The sequence below is a fragment of the Vombatus ursinus genome, unplaced genomic scaffold (assembly GCF_900497805.2).
Source record: "Vombatus ursinus unplaced genomic scaffold, bare-nosed wombat genome assembly UNPS02014791.1, whole genome shotgun sequence".
Lineage (NCBI taxonomy): Eukaryota > Metazoa > Chordata > Mammalia > Diprotodontia > Vombatidae > Vombatus > Vombatus ursinus.
The window spans coordinates 47,514,376-47,541,647 of record NW_020954569.1 but is presented as its reverse complement, the minus strand read 5'-3'; the positions used below and the strand labels follow the sequence as shown (position 1 = coordinate 47,541,647).

General features: G+C 37.3%; 1 protein-coding gene and 2 pseudogenes across 1 annotated transcript in view; 2 read left to right on the top strand and 1 right to left on the bottom strand.

Annotated features, from left to right (window-relative positions):
• Window positions 1-392: 392 nt before the first annotated feature.
• Window positions 393-896, bottom strand: LOC114047868 (annotated as a pseudogene).
• Window positions 897-6,336: 5,440 nt separating this feature from the next.
• Window positions 6,337-27,272, top strand: part of CEP72 (centrosomal protein 72) — a 64,516-nt gene continuing 43,580 nt past the window's right edge. Inside the window, exons 1-5 of the mRNA XM_027869115.1 lie at window positions 6,337-6,412; window positions 12,482-12,609; window positions 13,244-13,436; window positions 15,159-15,273; window positions 25,046-25,227. Coding sequence (XP_027724916.1) covers window positions 6,337-6,412; window positions 12,482-12,609; window positions 13,244-13,436; window positions 15,159-15,273; window positions 25,046-25,227 — 694 coding nt within the window. The remainder of the gene's footprint in view (window positions 6,413-12,481; window positions 12,610-13,243; window positions 13,437-15,158; window positions 15,274-25,045; window positions 25,228-27,272) is intronic.
• The window catches only part of LOC114048056, a 2,093-nt pseudogene continuing 243 nt past the window's right edge, over window positions 25,423-27,272 (top strand).

Sequence of the window (27,272 nt, the reverse complement as noted above, 5' to 3'; positions counted from 1 at the left end):
AAGAGGATTTGTTTTGTGAAGTTTGGATTCAGTCAAAGGGCTGCACTTGAGGACCTAGAGGGCCACATGTGGCCTCGAGGCTGCAGGTTCCCCACCCTTCAATAGGTTCTGCAAAGATTACAAAGTCTGCGCATACCTGGGGCAATGCTGGCTTGTCCAACCAGTCTTCCCTCAATTTTCAATCTAAGCTAAGATGCTTTAATGACTTCCCTGCTTTTCTAACTCACCCCCCCCCCCAAAAAAAGAGCTGCAAAATAGCTGAAAGTAATTGCAGAGCAAGAAGACTAAAGAAATTAAGTTAACAGTTATTTCCTAGAATGCATGACGGCTTCTGACGCAAAAATTTTTCAGTCGGAAAAACAAAGAGCCTTCACCTGTGGTTAAATATAAATTTATTGCAATAGTCTCCTTTGTAGCTTCCAATTGGCTGGGCATTCCAAAGTACCACTACTGATGTCATCAATGACATCATGAGGATGTATGCCATCAATGTTGCAGCCCAACATTGGGCTGTTCCAAGTATCTCTTTAATGATTCCAGAAAGGTCTCCTGCCAGAGATTGGTGCCTCATCTGTCCAGCAGTGTTGATGATCATATTGAGACTGATGTTTCTCTTGTGTTTAATATTTTTCTGCTTCTTTCTATCCCAAGGAAGTTCCTTTGGGGCTTTGATGATGGAGGCTGAGGCAGAAGGCACAGCCTCAATCTGGGCCTGTCTGCTCTGAATAGTAGGTGTTAAGGTGATCCTTAGCCCTTTCCAGTCACCAGTTGTCTTTGCAATGTCATCACTAACCTTTTTGGGAGACAAACTCAAGGGACCAATTTTGGGGTCTACAGCAGATGTGGCACTAATATTCACCACCAGTGCACCTTAAACACATGGTTTTAATTTCGTTAGGGTCAAACTTGGTGGTGATGAAGGTGGAAGCTCAATCTAGATGCTGTGGCGTGGCTGACAGTGTCAGATGAACCCAGATTCAGGACAACTGAAGGAAGCTGCACCTTCTCTACCTAGGAGCTGGGAGCTAGCCAAAAGCAGAGTGAAATACTTCAATGAAGAGATTCTATATGGATTCAGATAACAATGGAATTAAATTCTCTCTGATATTCAATCCAGTCATCATACAGGTCTATCAAGAAGAGAGTTTCTGAAGTCTTTGTCCTAGTTTCAGAAGAATAGGTATCCCTCCCTACTTCTTCCGAGTCTCCTTTTCTAGCTTATAACATACTCCAAAGGTAGACACTCCCTTGGTCATCTCTTTTCTCTCTATGCCATCTCTCTTGACAGTCTAATTTATTCCCCAGGTGTCAACTACTACCTCTTGGTAGATGATTACAAAATTTATATTTCTACAGCTGACCTCTTTCCTGAGCTTTGGACCCACCTGTATGAACTTGGGTAAATCATTTAACCTCTTAAAAGATGAGTTTTCTCATTGGTAGAATGAGAAAACCTATACGATTGCCAAGTTCTCTTTCATCTATAAATCTCACTATTTCTTGTCTGATAGACATTTGCTATTGATTACCTACAAGCACCTCAGATTTAACATGTCTAAAGCCAAATTTATTATCTTTTTTCCCAAATCTGTTCTTCCAAGTGACTTCACTATTTTTATCTGTGACCACACCATTTACCTAGTCTCCCAAGTTTGAAATGGTGGTAGGATTTCTAACTTTTCCCTCTCTTTCACCTTTCATTTCCAGTCAGTTACTCAGTTGATTCTACTTCTTAATATTGCTTAAATCTATTCCCTCTTATCGATTTCTACCATTGATGGACATCTAAAATTCATTCCCTGTAACCATTCAGTAAGCCAAACAGCACCTTTCTGGGATAATTGAATTGGAGATAAGGTGATTAATTACCTGAGCTCCTGAAGTCCTTGTTAGTTCTTAAATTCGCTGATTAGTTAAGTAGAGGTAGCTTCCATAGTTTCCAGTGCCTAGCACTGTGCCTTGCACTACTGGGGCTTAATACAATATCAGTTAAATTTTTGTTGAATAACAGTCACCACTAGAAAGGATGAGGCAGGCAGTTGATATTAGTAGTACAGTTCGATTGAAGGGGGAAGTGAAAGAACTTAGTTGGTAATATAGATGGAATCTCTGCACTGATCCCTTCTCTCTAGCTTGCTCTTCCCTCCACATACTTTCCACTGCCTGGAAAATAAACATCAATTGGTGATGTCATTATGATATCCACGAGTATCGGTTGGCAGCTATCCCAGATGCAGAATGGATGTGGAATCCATGGCAGCAGGATTTAGACTATAGCTCCATTTGGCTTCTACAGATAATGGAGTTGGCTTGCACTGTGGTCACCTTTGCAAGCCTCATGGCTTGGCGAAAGGAACTTTGAAGTTCTTTGGGATAGGACTGAGCGGGGACAAGCAGCTTTGATACTTTTGAGTTTGGATGGCAGCCATGGAAAGCCTTCGACCTTCTTTTGTTAGACTCTGAAAAGGGTAGGGCATTAATTAATTGTTTTTAAGTTTATGAAACCACACTAAGGTATTGTCTGTACCCAATTCAGACAAACTTGTGCCTGGTGTCTGATTAGATATTACATAGACTATCCTGACAGTGGTGTTAGCAATGAGAAGTTAATGATTCTCATGAGACTGAAATCTCTGAATAATACAGAGTGAAAGGGAAATAGGCCACACAATGTGAGTTTAGAATTTTTGAAGAAATCAGTCATACAGCATAAAAGATAATTATTGCCTTAATATTGCTGACATCTGTTAAAAATAAGTTGAACTAGTAGGGATAGCAAGTTATAACAACTTACATTTGTACAGCACTTTCCTCACAACAAGGCTGTAAGATAGGTAGTGAAAGCATTATTATCTCGACTTTACAAGTAAGGAAACTGAGGTTTACAAAGGTTAGGTAACTTGGTGAAGGCCATTGGATTAAGTGTAAGAGTAAGGAGTCCAACCAAGGACTCCAAGTCTCTACTATACACTGTCAAGGTAGTCTTCCTTTCTCCTCTTCATCTTTGGGGAAAAACTTGGGGATAACAATTACACATCATTAAATTTCATTTTTAAAATTTATATATTGTTGTAGTCATTGTCTTTTCTATTGTTTTCCTGGTTCTGCTCACTTCACTTTGTATCATATCATATACATATTCCTCTGAATCCTTCATATTCCTTGCTTCTTAATGACACATGATATCACACATGTACCACAATTAAATTGGCTTCCTCTAATTGTTGGACATCTACTTTAATTCCAGTTCTTTGCTACTACAAAAAGTGTTTATTGCTCCTTTCTTAGTATGCTATCTCAATGAAGTAACAGTTTCATTTGATTAATTAACAAATGTAATCACATTGGAGGAGGCCTGTGATTTATGATTTTGAGTGAATGTGGACCTACAGATTACTTTGAATCTGAAGTAGACTTTTCTGAGGGATCCATAGGTGAGTTGGAGGGGATGTCCTTCCAGGTGATACAATGGCATGAGTTATCTGAATAGTATAAAAGATTCTGACTCTTTTTTTCCTTCTAAACCCTGTATTATGTTTTCTAAATTTTTAAAAAATCATTATTACCTCCATCTTTTGTTGAAGTCAATTAATGTTGAGGTAAATACTGACTTAGATTGGTGTGGAAACTTCCTCCACTAGTATCTATCAGCAACTTACCTGTAACTTAGCACTTTAGAGAAATGGTTGAGGCACTGAGAGGTTGAGTGACTTGCCCATGGTCACATAGCTAGAAGATATCAGAAACAAGACATAATTGAACTCAGGTCTTCTTGATTTGAAGGTGAGCTTTCTATCTAGTATGCAAAGCTACAGCTGTTACAATTTTTATAAATTACAGAAAGTGAGGCTAGGAGTGATTAAATGCCTTGTCTAGTGTGTTATGAGAAACAAGTGGAGAATGCTTAATTTAACAATTCAAGAAACATTTATGTAACCCTTTACCTTTCATACAAGGAGAATTGTGTTAGCTCCTTGGAGAAATATAAATGGGAGCCCTGTTCTGAAGGAATTTATAGTACAGAGTTGGAGATAAGATGCACAAATAACTATCACACAAAATAAGACTTAAGTACAAGAAGGGAGGTAAGAAAGTACTAGTCTAGTAGAGGAATTTGAAATATGCAAGTTGACAGCATATAAAATAACACATGAAAGTGATGCAATATACTAAAGCCTGAATATGAAAAGATGGGTAAAGATATTTTGGGATGTCACCCTTAAAGGACGGCAAGGAATTAAAATATTGGGGAGGGGAATGAGAAAGGAGAACATTTTAGGTGTGTCAGCAAAGGTAAAATCAGGAAGAGTGCCAGTGCTTTACTAGGACAGTGGGCAGTTGGGTTGGGGAATATAGTACTTGAGATAAAGAACTGAAATGGACCTCAGAGGTCATGTAATCTATAATCTCCTCATTGTGAAGAGAAGTAAACTAAGACCTAGAGAGGTCACATCGTTAGTAACAGGGCTTTGCTTGTAACCAAGGCATTCTGATTCCATATCTAGTCCTTTCCACTATATTATGTTGCCCCCAGTTGTAGGGGCTCTTGAGTGCTCAATTTGGTAGGCAACAGGGAGCCACAGCTCCCTAATGGATAGCTCCGTGGTACAGTGCTGGGCCTGGAATCTGGAAGACCTAAGTTCAAATCAAACCTCAGATACTTTCCAGCTGTGCGACCCCAGGCAAGTCCCTGCTTGCCTCAGTTTCTTCACCTGTAAAATGAGCTGGAAAGGAAACAGCAAACCACGTGTAAGTAAGGTGAATTTTAGTGTGTGTAAAGTGGATTTTCTGTTATTCTTTCTTAGAGTTTTCTTCCTAGGATCCATAGCCCTAACAATCTCTACTTCCCAGGTGTTAGATATGAGTTCTCACAATCGTAGTTCAAAAGTTTCTACCTGCTTGCGCAGTAGATATAGGGATGAAGTGATATAAAACTGTGAGGCTATTGCTGGCAATATGCCTTCTTTGTCTGTTGCCTATAAAGCAAATGGTCACTGGTCAGTGACTGGGGACCCTCATAGGGGTGGACGTGTGGGCTGAATGCTGTGCGTGCTTTGATCGGCCCCCATCAAGGCTTGGCAGGGGGAATCTGTGTGTTTGCCTCAACTGGCCCCCATTGAGGCTTGAGGAGCTTTAGGGGAGAGCCCAAGTTGTGCTGGTATTGATTGACCCCATCAAGATGAGGGGTAGTTGCCCCCCTTCATGCTGGCCCCTACAAGAAAGGCTGTTAAGGAATGCTGTAGGAGTTGGTGCTCCCATTATCAGCAAACTCTCTTTGAGAAGACTAGACTAGAATAAAGTAAGATTATTTAACCCCTTATTATGACTCCATTCCTATCTTGTCTGATTGGATCAAAAGCAAACCTGCTAGTGAGAGAGGCGCTAGAAGCCTTCCTGTGTCTCCTACCTAAGAAATGGCATAGTCGTTGTGTTTACTTGTTCAACACCACGCCAGTATCTTTGCCAAGATACTGGCCAACCTTTTCAGGCTTGTTGGAAATGACTCCCTTGCACGGCTGTTATAGAACAGTTATATTGTACAAGCCAAGCTCTTACACTCAGTGCTTTGGCGCTGGCGGTCTCCCACTGCCGGTCTCCCACTGCCTTCCTCCCACTCCTCCTTCCCCCTCCTGTCTTCTCTCCCTCCCCCTTCTCTCTCTCCTCTTTCTCCGTCCTCTTTCCTCCCTCCCCCTTCTCTTTCCTCCCTCCCCCTTCTCCCCCTCCTCTTTCCTCTCTCCCTCCTCTTTCTCTCCCTCCCTCCTCTGTCCTTCTCCTCCCCGCTCCCTCCCTCTCCCCCCAGAACCCCTCGTTTCCTCCAGTTTTCTGCTGTTGCTGCCTTCTACAGGAGGCTCCTTATTCCTGCCTCCCCCACACTCCAAGATGCCAGTGTCTCCCCCCACCCCATACCCTCTCTCATCCCACCACCCCTCACCCAGGTAAAAAAAAGACCATATACTTGTATGTGCCCAGGTTAGCTCACCTAATAAAACTGAAGCACTTGGAGGGAAGGGGCTGTTTCATTTTTTCCAGGCGCTTCTGGGGGCGTACCGATCTGGTCCAGTTGGGTCTCATTTTACAGGTGAGGACAATGAACCTCAGAAAGGTTAAGTGATAATTTAAGGGGAGACAGGTTAGAAATTAACGGTGGGGATTCGAACCCGCGGCCCTGGGGGTTTTTCGCGCCTCCCCCGCCCCGCGCCGAGCCGCTAGTCCCGCCTCTCCCAGGAGACCCAGCGCTCGCCTCGCCCGCCCCGACGCCTCTTCCCAGGCCCCCAGACCTCACTGGGACCTCACTGCGCAGGCGTAGGTGCAGGCGCGCTCGGTTTGAAAAAAATAATGGCGACGGCGTCTAAGTTAGTGCTGTCTGAGGAGAAGATCTGGGAGAAGAGCGGCTTCGGCCATCGCGATATGGGTAACCTGGGCAACCACTGGCTCCAGACGGCCTCGGCCCGGGAAACCTTCTTGTCGTTTCCATCCATGGCTAGCGGCTCCGGGGAGTGGGAGTCCGCGCTCCGTGAGCCCCTCGGGTTAAAACGGCCCCCGGCCGGGGAGAGCCCCGAGGGGGCTGCTGCTGCTGGGCAACGCGCACACACACACACACACACACACAGTTAGCAGGCCCTCTGCCACATGCGTGTAGTGCACACAGGCACACACACACGCACATACCTACACACACCCACACCTATTAACTGCTACCCATGGTTAGTTGCCCTCTCCCCTCCCTCACTTAGATATACCCTACCCAATGCAGCCTGGTGTTTACATAAACGTATGCACTCAGCAACACATTGTTTGCCCCAGCAATGCAAACCAGACGGTTGTGACTTGTAGAAGCTGGCTGTAACTGAATTGAGACTAGTTGTGATTTTACTTATTACAGGGTTGAAAAGGGGGGGGTAAGTACGTTTGCATCAATTGTAGTTTCTCTCAGCTTCTTCTTAAGCCTAAACATTGACCTGAGTTAGTAAGGTTAGACTAAGGACTTGGTTTTTCAAAAAAGGCACCACCTATAGTTGTATTTTATAAGTCACTTTGAACATAGAAAAATATGTTGATTTTTTTATGAAATAGTTTTTAAAAGGTCTTAATCCAATTTGGATTTTTAAATGTGAAAGTTTAATTTTTCTTCTGGGCAAAATGTTTTTTGTTAAAGGGAATGAGCCATAAATATCCATTCAGACTTATATGCTATAGTGAAGTTTTGCTATGGAAGCCAATCCTCTATCAGGAACAGTAGAAGTAAGAGAGGATCCAGCCTTGTTTCTACAAGTGTAGCTAGTTTGGAAATTGAAACTAGGCATCCCTTTAATGCTCACTAGAACCTTCTTGATTAGCAAAGCACTGATACCCATTTAGTGGAGTGATTTTCATTAATCTAGAATCATAAGAGGATAGATTTAGAGCTGGAAGATACCTCAGAATTCATTATGTGGCCACTGGCTTCTCCATAATGAATTGCCCTTCCTAGAAAAAAAGAAAATAACCTGTGGAGGTTTATAGTGGCCACTGAGTGAAGCATCCTCTTTTTAGAGATAAGCAAATGTTAGGAGCTACAACAGGTAATTGTATGATCAGCAGGCATTTATGAAACACGTACTGTGTGCTAGGCACTGTACTAGTTGCTGAAGACAAGCTTCTGAGGTGAAATTTGAATCCACATATTCTTGATTCCTAAGCCTAATGTCCAAAGTAGATTGGTTTCTCAGTCTTTGGGACTCCTTGAGTGGCCAGATTGAAAGAGGAGTCATTAATGGATTGTTGTCATCTTGGAAGGAGGTCTTCAATGGAGTGTTCTTGTGCCATTTAACATTTTTATCATTGACTTGGATAAAGGCAGAGGAGGAGTATCTAGATGGTGAGGTGTATAGAGCACTGGACCTGGAGTCAGGAAGACCGGAGTTCAAATCTGGCCTCAGACACTAGCTGTGTGACAGTGCAGAAGTTACTTAACCCTGTTTGCCTCAGTTTCCTCATCTGTAAAATGAGCTGGAGAAGGAAATGGCAAACTGCTTCAGTATCTTGATACTCCAGTATCTTGACCAAGAAAACCCCAAATAGGGTCACAAAGAGGCAGAAACTACTAAAAAAACAACTGAATAACAAGAAAGCCATAGGTGGAATGCTTGTCAGATTTGAAGATAACAAGAAGTTGGAAAGGATTACTAACAGTATCTTGACAGGATAGAACTTTTGGCTGAGTACTATGAACTTTAACAGGGATAAATGTAAAGCCTTACACTTCAAAAATTCACAGTACAAGATAAGGGAGGCATGGCTAGACACCAGCTTATCTGGAAAAGATGTAGTGTTTGGGTGGACTACAAGGTTTTCTATGTTAGCAGCCTGAGGTGGCATGCTTAAGAAACTCATGCTATCTTAGGCTGTATTGTGACACATAAATAAAATAAAAAGTTCTCATAGCTGCACACCTGGAGAATTCATTCCCTTTTCAATCCAGTGGATCCCAAAGTATCATTGGAGACAGACATTTAGTGGGTTTTATTGAAGTCAGAAGCATGGAGAGCAAAATATCCTGGAGTACATAGTTCTGGGAACTGGATATTGGTCAGGAGAAAGGTTTAAGACCAAATTATGCAATTCAGCTGCCCAGATGAGATAACTAATGATGCATGCATGAAAGCATATGGAGGAAGACACATCTTTAAGACAACATTTATTAGAACTCAAGGCATTAATAGATAGTAGTGTCTTTAGGAGTTTAAAATAGTTCTACCAACTTTGTAAATTTGCAATCTCATTTCTCTTAAAGGAAATAGCATCTTTGTGCATTAAGTTAGATTATGGTTGGTTGGTTGTTGTCCTTTGTTCTTAAAGAGGACCAAAATGACATTACTACGTTAGAGTCAAGTCACAGTGTGTTGACGGTGGCTGATCAGACTGATAGGAGCTTGGAATGCTCTAACACAGGTTGGGCAGAAATAGTCCATGTGAACATTTGGAGTGGATTCTCTACTTTGTGCATCTCCTGTTTCTTTTGAGTTACTTCAGTTCTGCTTTGTTCATAGAGTACAGCAGCTTCTCTGATGAAGAACTGCCATACTGGGAGGTCCTGTACCAATGTCTCCCATGTCACACAATTCCAAAGTTCTTAAGAGAGACCTTGAGAGTGTCCTTGTATCCCTTTTTCTGACCACCATGTGAGTGCTTGCCCTGTGTGTGTTCTCCATAAAATAGTCTTTTTGGTAAGCACGCATTAGGCATTGAAACAACATGGCCAAACCATTGGAGTTGCTGTCTCTGCAGTAGAGTCTGAGTGCTTGTCAGTTTAATTTGAGAAAGGACCTCAGTGTCTGGTGTCTTGTCCTGTTGGGTGATCTTCAGGATCTTCCTAAGACAATTCAAATGGAAGCAATTTGGTGTCCTGGCATTGCACTGGTATACTGTCCAGGTTTCACAGGCATACAATAATGAGGGCACAGTGGTTCTGTAGCCCGTCTGTTTGGTAGTCAGTCTAATACCTATCCTCTCCCACACTTTCATTTGGAGCCTCCCAAACACTGAGCTAGCTCTGGCAACAGGTTTGTTAACCTCATTATAAGTGTGTACATCCCCCGAAAGTATACTGCCAAGGTAAGTGAACCTATTTACGGTATTCAAAATTTATCCATTTGCTGTAACCAGTGGTTCCATGTATGAATGGTATGGTGGTCGTGGCTAATGGAGCATCTATGTTTTCTTGGTGTTAATTATTAGGCCAGAATTAGCACATGCAGCAGAGAATTGATCCGTACTTTGTTGCATCTCAGCTTCGGAGGCTGCTTTGAGTGCACAATTATCTACAAACAAAAAAATCACTAACACTCCCTCCACTTTAGTCTTAGCTTTAGCCTTTTCAAGTTGAAGAATTTACCATCAGTGGGATAGCTGATCTTGATGCCGTGTTTGTCCTCATTGAAGGTGTTTGACAACACAGCTGAAAACATCATGCTAAAAAGCATGGGAGCAAACACACAGTCTTGTTTCACTCCATTGCTAACTGGGAAAGTATGAGAGCATCATCCATTATCCAGAACTCAGGCAAACATGCATCGTGAATTGACATGCAATACTGATTAACTTCTCAGGGCAACCACATTTTGACATAATTTTCCATAAGCCTTCATAACTGGCAGTATAGAGACCTAGGTCAGATTTACAAATGTGTACAGACCTCTGTTCTGCTTCTGGTATTTCTCCTGTTGGGCAACAAACACCATATCAACCATACCTCAGCCCTGTCTGAAGCCACTCTGGCTCTCAAGTAGATAATCATCTTCCAGGTAAAGGATCAGCTTATTAAGGAGGACTCTGGCAAGAATCTTGCCAGCAATAACTAAGAGAGAAACCTCCCCCTTGCCCCCCAATTGTCCCAGGACAATATATTTCCTCTACCTTTATAGAGATGGACATTGGAAGCATCCTTGAACTCTTGAGGGGATAATCTCCTTCTGCCATATAGCCTGGAAAATTTCAGTCAGCTTCTTTATGATCAATGAAACTACACCCTGCCCCTCCTTTTAAATCTCAGCAAGAATTGAATCAGCACCAGGTGCTTTGCCACATGAAAGGAGCCTAATGGCATTCAAAACCTCTTCTTCAGTTGGAACTTCAGCTAGGGAGGGATTGACTTCAACCTGAGGTAAATGGTTAGTGGTTTCAGTATTGATTGATAATGGTCTGTTGAGAACACCATGGAAGTGTTCAGCCCATCTCTCTAGGATCGTGTTCTTCTCACTAATCAATGTGGCACTATCAGCACTGAGTAGTAGTACCATGAATCTTTGGCCCATAAATGGCCTTCAGGGCATCATAAAAGCGCTTTGGGTTGTTACTATCAGCATAAAACTGAATTTCATCTGCCTTCTTTCTGAGCCAAGAATCCTGCATCTCACTAAGCTTTGCTTGTATTTTACTTTTGTTGGAAATAAATGCAGCCTTCTTAGAGATGGATGAACTATTCTGCTGGTAAACTCTGTGGAATGCTCATTTTTCATTTATCAACTTCTGAATTTCCCCATCATTTTAGTCAAACTAGTCTTGATGTTTGTGAGTGTTCTGACCCAGATGAGCAAATGCTAGCCAGTAGAGGTAAATACCACCTTAAAGGATCTCTCCCAAGATGGTATTTCCCATCAATTGATCAAAATTAAGTCAAGATTCCTTGAAAGATATAAACGACAGAACCTTGTTCAACAATCCATTGATCATAGATAGCAGGCAAGGTATAAAATGTGTATAGTTGTATGTAAATTAACTGGAACAAAGTAAAATAAATTTATGTAATATACCTTAAAACTTTTTACATCTTTAAAAATGTTTAGGATGCAGTATGACCTTTTACTTCATTCACTTGTTTTATGTGACTTTTTGTGGAGTTCATAACATTTTGACACACATTGTTTAATTCGTCATGTAACCTGTTTTATCATATTGGATACCTTTAATACTCTATTTTTCCAGATCTAGCCTTGGTTATAGTAAGCAGGTTTTCACGGGGGTGAAAATCTGGCAAGTTCTGAGACCATCATAACATCTTTTATCTCCATATTTTGAATAAATTTATTATTCATTTGTGATATGTAGTAAAGTTGTTTAACAGTAACATACATGTGAAAGAGGGCAATCCCTGCTATATCAAGGTCTTATGAGAGTGAGTTGAGGTGAAAAAGGGAATAGGATTATAGGCATTAGATGACTAGGGAGATGTGTTTCTGGCTTTCCTGACTCAGTGGTGGGGAATCTCCTCTTCTTACCAAACCTTAGGTTTACACTCTTGCTTAGGGGGAGGCAGATGGATGATGATACAGCAAAGGAGTTTGAAAAGGAGGGTAGGAGAACCAAGAGAGAACATTGTCATAGGAGCCAAGAGAAGAGAGACTGCTTAGGATGAGGTAGGGGCAATAGTGTATAGAGCTGATGAGAGGGCAGAGAGGATGAGGATGGAAGTTATAAAGAATTTTCCTGGATATCAGTCTAAAAATTGCTGTTGTTCTCCATTTTTTAGTTCTAGGTTTCCCTTTGGTTGCTAGGCAGACTCATTTTACCATTATTTTGTTTTTTTCATCAGTGAAATACAAATCTTTTATATTAAACACCTTTTATAAAGGTATCACTAAAAAGTCATATGATACATTCTAAAGCCAAATAAAAATGATTACTTTTTTTGTAGTGCTCATTCACTCTTATTCCATCATCTTCAATATCAACGCACTATGTTGTGTTGTGACTTCTCAGTTGTGATATCCACAGATATAACCAGAAACTGTTTTGGGTTATACATCTTAAAAGTTCTTTGAGATAGTGAAAAAGCTTACAGGATGGTAAAGTGTAAATCCCTCATTGTCTGCACCACTGGGGACAGTGTCCATGTCATTAATATTATGGATCTTTCAGTGGAATACTTCAGTGTAGTCAACAATTTGGTTTAGTTACAAGGAGTTAGGGCAGAGTAAATAATCTTAAAATTTTCTATTCTTAGGTATACTTCAGTCACTATCTATCCCTGGAACTTACCAAGAAAAGATTACTCATCTAGGAAATTCTTTGAGGAATTTAACTTCTTTAAAGTGTCTAGATCTCTCACGCAATTCATTGGTTTGTCTAGAGGTAAATTTTTGGTTTGCTTTCATTTTAAAGAAACTTTATTACTATTCAGATTAAAGTAGCAGAAAACAATATTGGCTAAAAACATAATTTCCTTTACAAATAAATAAAATATATTCCCTGTATTTATTTTGTACTGTATTTCTGTCTTAAATACTGAAATAATATTCTCTGTTTTGGAGTAACAAAACTGGAGTTCTCATTAATTGAGATCATATGTCTTAAAGAAAAGGTCTTAGATGAAAAAATGAATAATTTTACTTTTATTGTATACAAGATTAAAATATTAAGAAACATATCCCTAATTTTATATTCATAAGAAGATTCATAGAAATATTTAAACATACATTAAAAACAAGATGACTGCTTTTAAAAATGAGGACTGTGATACTGAATTTCCTAGTATCATATTATTGTATCAAAGCCCTTTCTTGGATATTCACCGTAATGACAAAGATAACGTTTTGTCTTTAATCCCATTCTGGCAATGGCTTTCTGTTTCTGTAGGTGTGGTTTTTATTTTTATGTGGAAGTCTTTGTTAGTGATCTTTTACTTATTTACAACTTACAAATGTCTTTATTGGAGTACTTTTAAAGAGTATGAACTGATTTTGCTTTCTTTTTTTTCTGTTAACAGGGTATTGAATACTTAACATTATTAGAAAATCTCAATCTCTACTACAATAATATTTCCTCGCTAACAGAAGTATTTCGGCTTCATCAGTTAACTGAACTAAAAGATGTGGATTTGCGACTGAATCCTGTAGCTAAGAATGAGCCTGATTATCGTCTTTTTCTTGTGTATATAATTCCAAGACTTAGACAGTTAGGTAGGAGAAACAATATTCATCAAAGACTTAGTTTTTTTTTCTAAATGATTATACTGTATAAAAATGGAATAATAATGTTTTATTTTTTATATGAAGGTGATGGTACTAATAAATTCAGATGTGTATATTTTTTTTCAGTTGTAGTAACGAATTCACTTTTATCTCCCTATTTGGACCATTGTATTCATCCATGTTTCTTTATGGCATGGATATGTAAGAATGGACATCAGACTGAACTATATGGAGAGTGGTCCCATGACCTTGGCCTTGATTTGGTAGTAGTGAGTAAAACTCACTTTTTGAATTGTTTAACAAAAGTAATTTAAATATTTTAGTAATTAATTCATTCACATAGTACTTAGTAAAACCCTGGTAGATCAAAATTTTCTTTTTTTCCCCATACTTAGAAGAAGTAATAACTAACAAAATTCTTTAAAGTATATAATGTACTTTTCTCACAGTTACCTTGTGCAGAATGTATGAGTAGACTGGTGAAATTCAAGAAGAGAAGAGACAGTTGTTTTCTTTTTTTGAACTAAAATATTTCAAAATAAATGAAAATATATTGCTTTATTTATAGTACGTGCTATATGAGATTTTCTGTAAGAAAAACCTTAATTAGCATTTAATTAAAAAATGGAATTGACCATAGGCCTTAAAAGTCATCCCTATCTGCTATAGAAATTGCTATTAAAAAAAAAGATTGCTATAGAAGTATGAGTCAGAAAGATAAGATGTAACCTTTTTGGCCTAGTTTTCCCACTTAAAATAAGGAAAGTGATGCTATGTTACTCACAATATTGGGAAGGGTCAAAATGCTTGCAAAAGATTTTGATATTTGTTATATTAGTTAGACCTAGGTTTGTTCTACATAGGTTCCATCATAACAGATATCAACCCATTTCTTTAGCAAAAGTGAGAGGGTGCACTAGATACCTGGAGACTTGGTTTCTCAAAATCTCAATTTTATTCCTACTACTTCCACGTTCCATAAATTAGACTTGAATAAAGTTATCCACATTGTTAGTATTCCAGATCTTTAAAAGAACTGTTGAACTTCTCCTCAACTCTTGGATATAATTTATCATTCCAGATGGGGTATGGTGGCTGGAATTAGGATGAATCCCTTATTTCCTCTCAGTAGTCATCTTTTAAAGCCCTACCCAGCTAGACTTTAATCTATCTCTCCAGCGTCATTAGACATTACTCCCCTTTCTCCTCTCTTACTCTCTGTGATCCAGTCAAACTGGCCTCTCAGTTTTTTATACATGCCATTACATCTTCTGTCTCAGTGCCTTTGCACTGGCTGTCCCACATGCCTGAAATGCGTTCCTTCCTTACCTCCACCTTATAGAGGAGGGCTGGGGAACCTACGACCTCGAGGCCAGATGTGGCCTTTAGGTCTTCAAGTGCAGCCCTTTGACTGGATCCAAACTTCACAGAACAAATCCTCTTAATAAAAGGACTTGTTTTGTAAAACTTGGACTTGGTCAAAAAGTTACACCCAAGGACCTAGAAGGCCACATGTGGCCTCGAGGTCACAGACTCCCCACCCTGGTAGAGCTCCTCTTTTTCCCTAAGTGTAGCTCAGGCTTATTCATGAAGCCTTTCTTGATCCCTTCAACAGTGCCCTCCCTACCAAACTACCTTTTATAGAACAATTTTGGATATATTTGTTTTTATTAACTTTATAATTTGATTGTGTGGATTTTTCTCCCCCAGATAATCGTTTAGTGAGAGAGAGTGAACGAAAAGCATCTCTTTCACATTTTTCTATGGAAGAAACATTTGAATCAAAACAGATTTCTTCAAATTCTTTGAAAAACAAAGCAGAAAGGTATGAACAGAAATAATATTTGAATATTCAGAAAATTAAGTTTGGAAACATCAGAAAAATTTAGACCCAAGTTAAAAATGTTAAATGAGTACATAATATTTTTTTAAAATTATATTTATTTTTTCATATTCATTTTCCTATTTTGCTATCCAGATTTTCCCTCCAACTCCTTTCTTACTCATTGAGAAGGCAAACAATGTGATACTCATTTATGTGTGTGTATACACGTATGCATGTACTTATATATATGAAGTCATGCAAAACATTTCCTTATTAGCCATGTTCATAAAAATCAAGAAAGAGAAAGGTAAAAAATATGCTTCAATTTGCTGAATATATATTCTTTATGAAGGCTTCCCAAAAGATATTGGCATCTCAAATAATTTTTTCCTTAATTCATGGAATGACATTAGAAAGTCCAAATTATAGAATGATTAAAGGTCAATTGTTATTTTAAAGTAGTATTTTTTAACTATCACTGAGTAGAAGTAATTTGTTGCTACTGGACTTTATATACCTTTATGGCATTGCAAAATGCTGTCTGATTTACAAGGGTTGGGCCCTTGCTAAAAGTCCACATGAAAGATATCTTCCACCATTGTTCTATATCTATTGATGTAGACTACAATAATAGAATTTTAGGCTGTATTAACAGTACAGCACACTGTCTTTAAAATACTTTATTAAGCTTTGGATAAATTTTTAACTATGTCACAACTAAATTTTCAAATAAAAAGTTAAAAGAATCCACAAACTACACTAATTATAGAAGATAATTTTCTTCTGTGTCCCTTCCTGAGTTTCTGTGTTTTGAAAAATGTTGCAGTTATTATTTTTATATAGTTGGTCATGTGTACGTATATGTTTTAATTCTTCACTATGCATCAATTAATAATAAATTTTTTCCATAGTTATTTCCATAGTTGCCATAGTTTTCCATATTTATATATAATATATTTATATACATATATATATTTTAGATTTGTCATTTCTTTTGCCTTAGTAGTAGCCAATTTGTTTTCATAAGCTGTTTGTCATTTTCAGTTGTTAGATATGTGAATTATTTCCAGTCTTTTATTATTATGAATAACTATGGATGTTTACACCAGTAAGTTTTCATTTCCTTTCAGTAACACCCTCATTTATCCTAGTTGTATGTGATCATTAGGTCAAAGAATATGAATAGTTTTATAACTGTTATTGTATCACTCAATTCAGTAAGCATTTATTAAATACCTACCATGTGCCAGGCACCATGCTAGGACTGTGGATGCTAATACAAAAAGTGAAACAAATTTCTACTTCTAGGGAATTTTCATTTTATAATTTTATTTTGTTGTATTTTTCAAAAATACAGTACTATATCACAACTTCAATATCCGTATCTTTTTTTTAAAGCTAGCTGCCAATTTAAAAGTTATAAGATAATATCTCAGAGTTGTATTTTAATACTAAAGTAATAATTCTTTTGTACTTTGTGTTGGTTAGACAGTATACCTAGATTATTTGTTAAATTCCAGTCGTCACACTTTGGGGGACACAGACAAATGAGAGTATGTGCAGAAATAATGAAGAGAGGGCACCATTTTATATAAAGACTGATTGAAGGAACTAAGGATGCTTATTCTTGGGAATAGAGGACTAAAAGGAGAAATGATGGCTGCTTTCAAATATTTGAAAGGCTCTCATGTTCAATAAACCGTTATTAAGTGCCTGACACATACTAGGTGTTGGCAATACAACACAAAAATGACAAAAGTAGATTGCCTCAATCTACTTTTAGGACTAATAGAGAAATGACAAAGAGGCTCTAATTTTAGCTCAATATAAGGATTAATGAAACAAGATGCTTATGAAGGAGTGCCCAATTACTACCACATTAAACAGAGGCCATAGCTCAGGGATTAAAAACTAGAATAGACCGGTAAGGTAAATTCTGACTGTAATTTTGTGTTTCTGGGTTGAGATGGGAATCTGTGATGAATGCTTTTTCCACTTAGGGAGAATTCCAATATATAGAGGAATCTAAACAATGGTTTTGGGATTGTTTTTATTGTAGTAGTATCCCTTAGCAGGAAACGTAATAACCCTATTTATCAGAATGGTTAAGGAATAATCAGATTAATTCTCAGTAATATTTTCTTTATATTCTGTGCACAGATTTCCAGTCTCCAAAATAGAATACAGTAAAATACTGCTAAAACTAAAACTGTGCTGAGTGTATTTACTTTTTGATGAATTAGAAGGAATGTCATGGTCATTGTTATGAACATTTATTATCCTTTTGCTGTAGGTTATGTAGCCAAGTTGATTATTAAAGATTTTCGGTAGATAAGGTTAAAACCAAATTATTATTAGCTTACTCAGCTTTTTCCTATACTTAGAAATCACTAAATGAATTGTCAGTCATTGAATTTAAATCTGGGAGAGACATTGGCAATCATCTTTTACAGTAGAAGACAGTCTGGCCCAAAGAATCAAAGTGACTTGGCTAAGCTGGGACTAGAAACAAGCAATGTTTTAAACACTAGTAATGATAACAATAGTAATAAAAATAATAATAAACCTTCTGGTAGTGGCGGAGTGAGTGGCTCCTTCTTAGCAAAACTGCTACCATTTCACAAGACGAAATGTGCTTATATAATCATTAAAATTACAATAAAAATAGCATGTAATAAGTAATAAGAAAAGATGGGAAATATCACCTCCCAAGGTAAATACCATGTACAGTTTCATTGTACTTCACAATGAAATAATAGAGGAGGGCCACAAGAATGGTCTCTTCCTCCATAGCCAGTGTGACCAACTGATGACAGCTTTGGCTGGAGTAGCTTTTCCTGTCCTCTCTTGACAGTCTTACTCCACAGCCCACCTTAACGAGGGAGAACTTTGAATTTGCCCAGCCTTGTGATAGGGAAATCAAGCAACTAGAGCTTAAGATGGGATGAAGTAGGGAATACACATCATTAACATGTCAGCAAGAGAGGCTCCCCCAAGGAAAAGAGAGAGCATAACCCCACTGTAGTCACCTCTTCATAGTTTACACTTGGTAAGGATGTAGTCAGATATTCTCCCTCACAAAAAACTTGAGGAGGTAATTGAGGACTTCCTTTCCAAGGGAGTCTTCTGTAGTCAGAACAGAAGAAAACTAGTGGCATTTTGTGAGGAGGAACCAAAACAGTGAGGAACAATGTTACCTGGAACTGCGGAGGAGTGGCCAGGAAGGCCAAGAGAGAAAAGTTGGCTATGAGTCAACCCCCCAGGGAGAAAAATTAGCAATGAGAATTATGGAGAAAGAAGGAACAATGAGCAAAAAATCCAGAAAGTTAGAACACAGTGAATAAATATGTTGCTATAAAAGGAAGTGGCCTAAAAATCACCATTGAGACAATAAATGCCACAGGACCCCCAGAAAAAAAAATGGAATTATAACAACAAAGAATCTCAGAATGCCTTAAAAGAGGAGAAATAAGAGTGGGACTTCGGGAAGAATTTACAATGGAAATCAAACTCAAAAAAGAAGTCAGTTAGAAAAACTAGAATAAACAATTAGAACACGTAATGAAGAACTTTAAAATAGAAGCTCCAAAAAAGTGAATGGCAGATATGGAACTCAGAAATACAGGGTAAAATAAAATTTGCAACTAAACTAAATTATATGACAACATAGTAAGAACATTATTTCTTTAGAAGGTAAAATGACCTAAAAAATGAATATAATTTAAAAGTATTAGCTCTCAGAAAGTCATGGTGAATTTAAGACCTAAATACAAGAAAATTGCCCAGTGGCAATGAAAACAGAGCATAAGTTGCAGTGTTTAAATTCACAGATCATTTACTGAGAGAAACTCCTAAATCACAAAGAAATGTAATGGGTAACCTCAAGAATTTTATTATCAAACCATAACAAGCAAAGAGAGGCATTCAGCTATCATATACAAATTTTAGTAACTTAGAACCATTCCTTGCCCATAAGAAATCAAATAAAAAAGAGTATCATTGCTCCCTAAAACAGCGCATCCTGCACAACCAAACCTAATCATGAATGACAAAGTGTGTACTTTAAACAAAAAGAAGGAATCTGAGTCATTCCTTTAAAAGAAATAAGAGGTGAGGACAATATTTAACATGTAAACACTTAAAAATGAGGGAATAGCTACTGTTAACAAAAAGTTTGTGGTGAAATAATGCCTTTATGCATCTTGGTCGAGATGAGGCTATTTAAACAAACAAAAACCCTTTAACTTTAGGTTGAGGTTAAACAGCAGATATCTAGGGACAAAAATTCCTGAGGAGTTGAGGGCAGGGAAAAACAATCAAATTAATATTATATGGACTAAAAACCCACTTTTCCTCATAAGCAAATCAATATTGTAGAGGGCATAGGGGCACAGAGAGGGGTTCCTACCTTGCATTGCTTAGACAGGAGAAGTGAAGTGTTCTTGGTCCCTTAAAATGCCTCTACGGATACAGGAGAGTAAGGGAAAGCAGTGTATGTGGACAAGAATGTAGTGGGGAAAAAGAAGCTGGGTCCTTCACTAGGAGGGATAATTATAGGGGATCATTGAGATATCCTTGCAAGAAAGTTGAGGAGATGAAGTGGTAGAGTCCCTGTTTTGAGTTTCAGAAGGAGTGCTTAAGTATTAGGCTTCTTAGAATCATATTCCTTCCTGGGAGAAGGGAAAGAGAGGAACAAATGGGATAGGCAATCATATTAATAAACTGTACGGGAAGTGAACAAAGTTTTTGTCTCTCAGAAAAACTACTTTGTATGAAGGACATAGAGGGAATAAACAAAACATAAGCATAAAGTATATGAATAGTAGATTAAATTTCAGAATAGTCTAGAAAGAAAAGGAAATAAGGATAGGGGAAAACTAAATTAATGTTTCTTGGGAAAAGGTGCCTTAAATTACTTTAATTTAATTTAAGTACATTACTCAAGTTAGTAGAATGGATAGGAATGCGATAGGGTAGATCCTGAACCAAACTCTTATTTGGGCTGGAGAACGGAAGGGAAAAATGGTGGAAAAGAATAATAATTAAACTCATAGAACTTAGGGTAGAGCGTAGTAGCAGGAGATGAGAGAAACTGGGAAGAAATAGAGGTTAATTTTGTGTAAGCAAAACTGATCAAACTAATCCAGTTTAATAAAGGTGGAGGGGGAAAAATCAATGCAAAAGAATTAGTGGGAGGGAAACACAAGTCTAGTAAATATAACTTTTATTTTTTTTGGTGAGGCAATTGGGGTTAAGTGACTTGCCCAGGGTCACACAGCTAGTTAAGTATCAAGTGTCTGAGGCCAGATTTGAACTCAGGTCCTCCTGACTCCAAGGCTGGAGCTCTATCCACTGTGCCACCTAGCTGCCCTGTAAATATAACTTTAAGTGTGAATTAACCTCTTTTAAAACAAAAGAAAATGGCAGAATGGATTTTTTTTTAAAGAATCTCTTATGTACATGAAACACATGAAAACAAAGATATATTTAGAATGACATTGAGGGGTTGAAACAAAATTTACTATGCACGAGGTCTTAACTTCTGACTCAGTTTCTTTATCTGTAAAATGGGAATAAAGATAACATCTACCTTACAGGGTTGTTGTGAAGATCAAATGAGATCAAATGTGTAAAGTGCTTTGTGAACCTTAAAGAGCTTTATAAATGGTAGCATTAAGTGAGTACAAAAAGCAGGTGGTGTCATGATTTCAGTCAGATGATGTCAAGAGAAAAAAACAGGGAAACTTCATATTTAAAGGCACCACAGAGAGTGAAACGATTCATAAATACACACACACATTCATTTGCACAAAATAATGCAGTGTCTAAATTTTTAAAGGAAAAACCAAATTACAAAGACAGATTCTAGCACAGTAATTATAGAAGCATTTAATGTTCCTCTTTTAGAACTAGGTAAATCTAACAGAAATGAACAAAAATGGAAAACAAACATTTGTAAAACTATATTCAAAAGATTTATGGTATCATCTGGGTGGGAATAGCAAAGAATGTAAATGTTTCTCAGAATTACAAGGTACCTTTACAAAAATTGGTCACGTATTAGGTTACAAAGAAATACATAAATGTAAAAAAAAGCACATACTACTCTTTTACAGATCATACTAAAATTAAAATACTGATTAATACGGGGAACATAAGATACATAACTAAATAAAGACTAATGACATCTTGAATAATGAATGCATCAAGGAATGAATTATAGAAATAACGAATAACATTGAAGAAAATGATGATGAGCCAACATTCTAAGATGCAGCAAAAGTCTGTAGAGACAAAGCTACCTCTGAAAACATTAACAATATAAAAAGAGAATTAGTAATATGATTGTTCAATTTTGAAACTTAGATTAACTTAAAAAGAAGTACAAAGATCAAATCTAGAAATTAAAAAAATACATAAAATTGAAAATTAAAAGATTTGAAATGATAAAACTAAGAGCTGCTTTTTAAAGACCTAACAAAATTGATAGACCTTTAGTAAATTCAACTAAAAAAAAGGATGGAGGGGAAAAGCAAAGTGCTCAAATAAAAATATACAAAAATTTACGTGTGTGTGTGTGTATGTACACATATATATGTATATACACACACACATACATACAAATATATAATAGAAAAAAAAGAATTACCAGAAGCACTCTAATAAACTCCTTTTTGTAAGACAAATGTGATGCCGATACACACGATTAGTATCTACAAAAATATAAAGTACTCAAAATAACAAAATGAGAAATGAAATCTTAACCCAATTTGGAAAAAGACCAAAAAACCAAAACCCATACTCCTAGTCCAGGTTAATTAGTCCAAATCTTTAAAGAGCAAGTAATATCAAAGCTACAAAATTACTCTTAAATTGGAGAAAAAGTCGCTATACTAGACGCCTTTTTATAAGACAAATATGCTGATACACAAACCAGCGAGGCATAAGGCAAAGAAACAAAATTATAGACAATTTTGACTAATGAATGTCAATGCAAAAATATTTTAAATGAAATCTTTGCAAAAAGACTATGGTAATATAGCAAACAGTTTTTTACCATCACCAGGTTAGATTTTTAACAGAGATGCAAAGATGTTGCAACATTAGCAAAGCAATTAATGTAATTGTATATTCAAATTTCTCAAATACTTCTGATCACATTAAAGAAGGTTCCTTCTATGCCTATGTATTTTATCATTTTAAAAATAAACTGCTGTATTTTGTCAAAGGCTTTTTCTGTGTCTACGGAGACATAGACACATAAATACACCCCCCCCAATATATCCTTGTGTGTGTATGTGTATTAAAAAATACATGTATATGTATAAAATTTTTTATTGCTTTTTTGCTGTTTATATGATTATTTGTTTTTTGTTTTTTGGCTAGGCAATGGGGTTAAGTGACTTGCCCAGGGTCACACAGCTAGAAAGTGTTATGTGTCTGAGGCCAGATTTCAACTCAGGTCCTCCTGAATCCAGTGCCGTTGCTCTATCTACTGCTCCACCTAGCTTCCCCCTACATGATTATTTGAACTGCGTAGCTTTCACCAAGAGGGAAGTGATGGTCTCATTGTACTCAGTCGTTGTCAGACCTCCCTCTTTTGGAGTATTGTGTTCAATCGTGTTCAGTTCTGGGCACTACTATTTAAGGATATTCATAAGCTATAAAGTGTCAGAGAAGGGCTAACAGAATGCTGAAGAGCCTTTTGTTCATAACGTGAGGATTAGTAGAATGAACTAGGAAGGTTTCGTCTGGAGAAGAGAAGTCTCACAGGGACATGTTAACTGACTTCAAATGGAGGAAGCACTAAACTTGTTTCATTTAGCCCGAGAGGGCAGACCCAGGAATGATGGGTAGAAGGTGCAAGAGGCCAGTTTGGGCTTAACATTAGGAATTAGAGTTGTCCAGAAATGAAATAACCAGCTTTCAGATGCAGGAGGTTACCTCTTAGAGGTCTTCAAACAGACTGGTTAATTATTTGTAAGTTATATTGAAGTGGGAATTTCTTTTGTGAATGGATTATGTTAGATGACTGCTGAGATACCTTCTCTCAAATTTTGCAATTCTATGAAAGCCACCAAAGTTATGAGTATTTTTAATGAAGTAATTTTTTAAAAAAGCATCAGGAAACCAGAAAAAGAAAAATTCTTTTGCCGCAGAATGCATGAAGTGTTTGAGTACCATGTTTACCAAGATACTTTCATGAGAAATATTAAATATAAACAAATGTTAAATATATACAAAACATTGTACAGTATATAAAAATAATGGAAGATTGAAACAATTGGAAAGATATTATTGGTTCACTGTTGGGTAGAGCCAATATAATAAAAATAGTGATATTGCCTAAATTTATTTACATATTTGATGCTATGCCCATCAAACTGCCAAGGCATTATTTTTGTAAAAAACAAAGTAACAAAATTCATTTGATTACAGGGTTTAATAATGCTAGGAGTAATAACATTTATATAGCACTGTAATGTTTGGAAAGTGTTTTACATGTGTTGTCTCATTTGATCCTTACCATAACTCTGTAAGGTGGATGCTGTTATTATCTTTATTCGTATCAGAAGTTTCTTTAATGATGGAATGTAGTACATTTAAAATATCCTAGAAGGCAGGGATGATTATGTCTTTTGGCATTGTCCTGTCTAATACTTTGTAGGTACTTTTGTTTGGTTTAAAGTTCATACAGTTGGCGTCTTGGTATAGTATAAGTAGTACTGAACTTGGAATCAGGATGAACCCTGGCTTCAACTGAGTGACCATGGGCTGAATATTTCCTTTTCTGTAAAATAGGAATAATAATACTACAAAAGAGTGCTTTGAGGAGAGTGTTTTATAAGCTGTCAGCTTCATTTTGTGTGAGCTTAGTGTAAATCAAATTCCTACACTTGTAATGTCTTTACATTTTCCTGTGCTTAAGAATAACCAAATAAATAACCATAGAATTTAGAAGATAACTTGGAGAGACCATATAATCTAATCTTCTCCTTTACCAATGAAACTGAGTCAATTATGCAAAGAGAAAGTTTTTCAAATTAATACTAGATAATAGCAGTAGTAATACAAATCCTATTTATTTTTAACAATGTTTTTAAAATTTTGAGCTCCAAATTCTCTCCCTCTCTTTAGCCCCTCCCCCACCTAGTAAGAAAATGAGCAATATGATATTAATTATACATACTTGTTTGTCTATTTATTTGTTTAAAAATCCTACCTAGCCAGTATCTTTATACTATAGAACAGTGGTGTCAAACTCAAATAGAAAACAGAGCCGCTAAGCCCTGCATAAGGATCCCTGCAGCTACATAGTGACTTAGAAAACCTCACAATAACATTTGCATTATATTGTACTTTTTATTTATTTTGTTAAATATTTCCCAATTACATTTTAATCTGGTTTGAACCTAACTCCAGGGGGTTGCAGCAGGTATTTGATACCACCGCTGTAGAGAATAGTGCTGATTGTTGTTGTCATTGTTCAGTTGTTTCATTTGTGTCTGACTCTTTATGACCACGTTTGGGGTTTTCTTGGACAAGATACTACAGTGATTTGCCATTTCCTTCTCCCACTCATTTTACAGAGGAAGAACTGAGGCAAACAGGGTGAAGTGACTTGCCTAGGGTCACACAGCTAGTAAGTGTCTTGAGACCAGATTTGAACTCAGGAAGATGAGTCTTCCTAAGTCCAGGTGCAGTGTACCGTCTAGCAGCCCCAATAGTGCTGATATAAAATTATAATGAACAATTTTGCTTTCTTTGGTAGAGATCGACATTGCAGAACAAAGTACATTGACTCCCTAACAAAGAAGTGTTCAGTCATGGATGCAGAAGACGAAGCTGTTCTAAATCTAATTGCTAAATGTGAATTGGATTTAAGTAAGCCTCCTGGGATTACAAGTGCTAGTAAAAAAGACTGTGCTGTACCTGAATTTCATAATTTGCAAGGTATTTTACAGTGACTAATGCTTATTAAATGTTGGTTGTGGTCTGTGTCACACATACTGTCTAATTGGCAATTTTTTTTTTCTAACAACATGGCTTTGTAGAAAGATCCCTGCGTTTCGGGAGACTTAGGTTTGAATCCTGACTGCTGGGCTGGGCTTCAGGTTTCTCATCTATAAAATACGGGAGTTGGACTAGATGACCGTTAAGGGCCCTGAGTCCTGTGATCTATATTTTGGCCTTTTTAGAAAATTGGCTTGCTTATGCAGGGTATCCTAAAGTTTTTATGAAGTTTTGAATTTTAATAATTTAGATTTTAGATATGACAAAAAGAAACAGCAAATGGTATTTAAAAGAAAATTTATCACCATTTAGGACAAATGCATAGTTCTGCAGTTGTATACTTATTTCAGAGCGGACAAAAGTTTTAAAAAATGTCTTCCTCAAACAAGACCCTGTAGGTTAAGGTTTATATTATTTTTCATCTATGTTCCCTTAGTGACTAGCACAATGCTTAATAAATGTTTCTTGAATTTGATTGAGAAGGTAAACTATGTTGTATAACTAGCAGAATTTAAGTCCTTTTCAACTATGAGGAGAAAATTCTGTTTGCCTTTAAATGTAGTTTATAGAACATTTCCATATCTGTAGTTTACTATGCCGTAAAATTTTCACAACGTCTTCATGAAGGTTTTGTATATTTGCATAGAGCTGTGATTTCAGTGTTACGAGGAACTTCTTTAAGGATACTCCCCCTGCTAATTCAGGTTGGCACATTGTCTGAAGAAGCATTAGACTCTCCTGAGTGTCTCTGGAACCAGATTAAAATGTAATTGGGAAATAATTAACTAGATAAATAAAACTACAGTAAAGCAGATGTTAATATGTATTTTTTTAAAGTCAGTATGCCCCTGCAGAGATCCTTATCTAAGTTTTAGTAGCCCCCATTTCTCTCTGTTCGACACATCAGCCTTGTTAGAGAATTGCCTGGAATACTGAGAGGTTGGGTGACTTGCCCAGGCTTAACACAACTAGTTTGTGTCAGTGACAGAACTTGAACTCAGGTCTTCCTGACTTTCTACTTCTACTCCATGCTGACATTTGTATACCTTGTTTGTGTGTTTATGCATATGTGTATATTAATTTGTCATTACATTTCTTATTATTTTATGAATGTATATAAAGCTTTATGAAATCTTACTCATAGAGCAGACACATTTTCATTATCAATTTCTAAAAATTTTTCATTAAAAAACAGAAACAAAACAAAATCTGGCTAGCTAGGCAGCTGCTTGATTTTTGATTTTGGGCTAGAATCCTAGAATTACCTTTATCAACATGACATAATCTCTCTTTAAGAATAGCTTTCTTTGGGACTTTTGCTCGTGGTTTCCCTGAGGCACGCCGTGCCCAGTGCTCTCATTGTGCGCTCCCGCCATCACGTACGGCGGCGAGGGCCAGAAGGTGCAGAAGGTGATGGTGCAGCCCATCAGCCTCATCTTCAGGTATCTCCAAAATCGGTCCCGAATTCAGGTGTGGCTATGTGAGCAAGTAAATATGCGAATAGAGGGCTGCATAATTGGTTTTGATGAGTATCTGAATCTTGTATTGGATGATGCAGAGGAGATTCACTCTAAAACAAAGTCAAGGAAACAACTTGGTCGGATCATGGTAAAAGAAGACAAAGTGTCTCTAACTAGAAGTATATGGTCAGTGAAGTTAGAAGACACTCAGAAGGCAATGCTTTTTTTTCTTAGTTATGTTCTTTGGGCTTCAAAAGCCAGCTACACATTTTTCCATGTTATTTTAATCTTTCTTTTATGATATTATAACAATAAATGGGTTGCTCTGGGGTTTGTTTCTATTAAAAAATTCTGCATTGAAAAAAAAAGAAAAAGAATAGCCTTCTTTGGGGCAGCTAAGTGGCACAGTGGATAGAGCACCAGCCCTGGGGCCAGGAGGACCTGAGTTCAAATCCGGCCTCAGACCCGTAGCACTTACTAGCTGTGTGCCTCTGGGCAAGTCACTTAACTCCAATTGCCTCACCA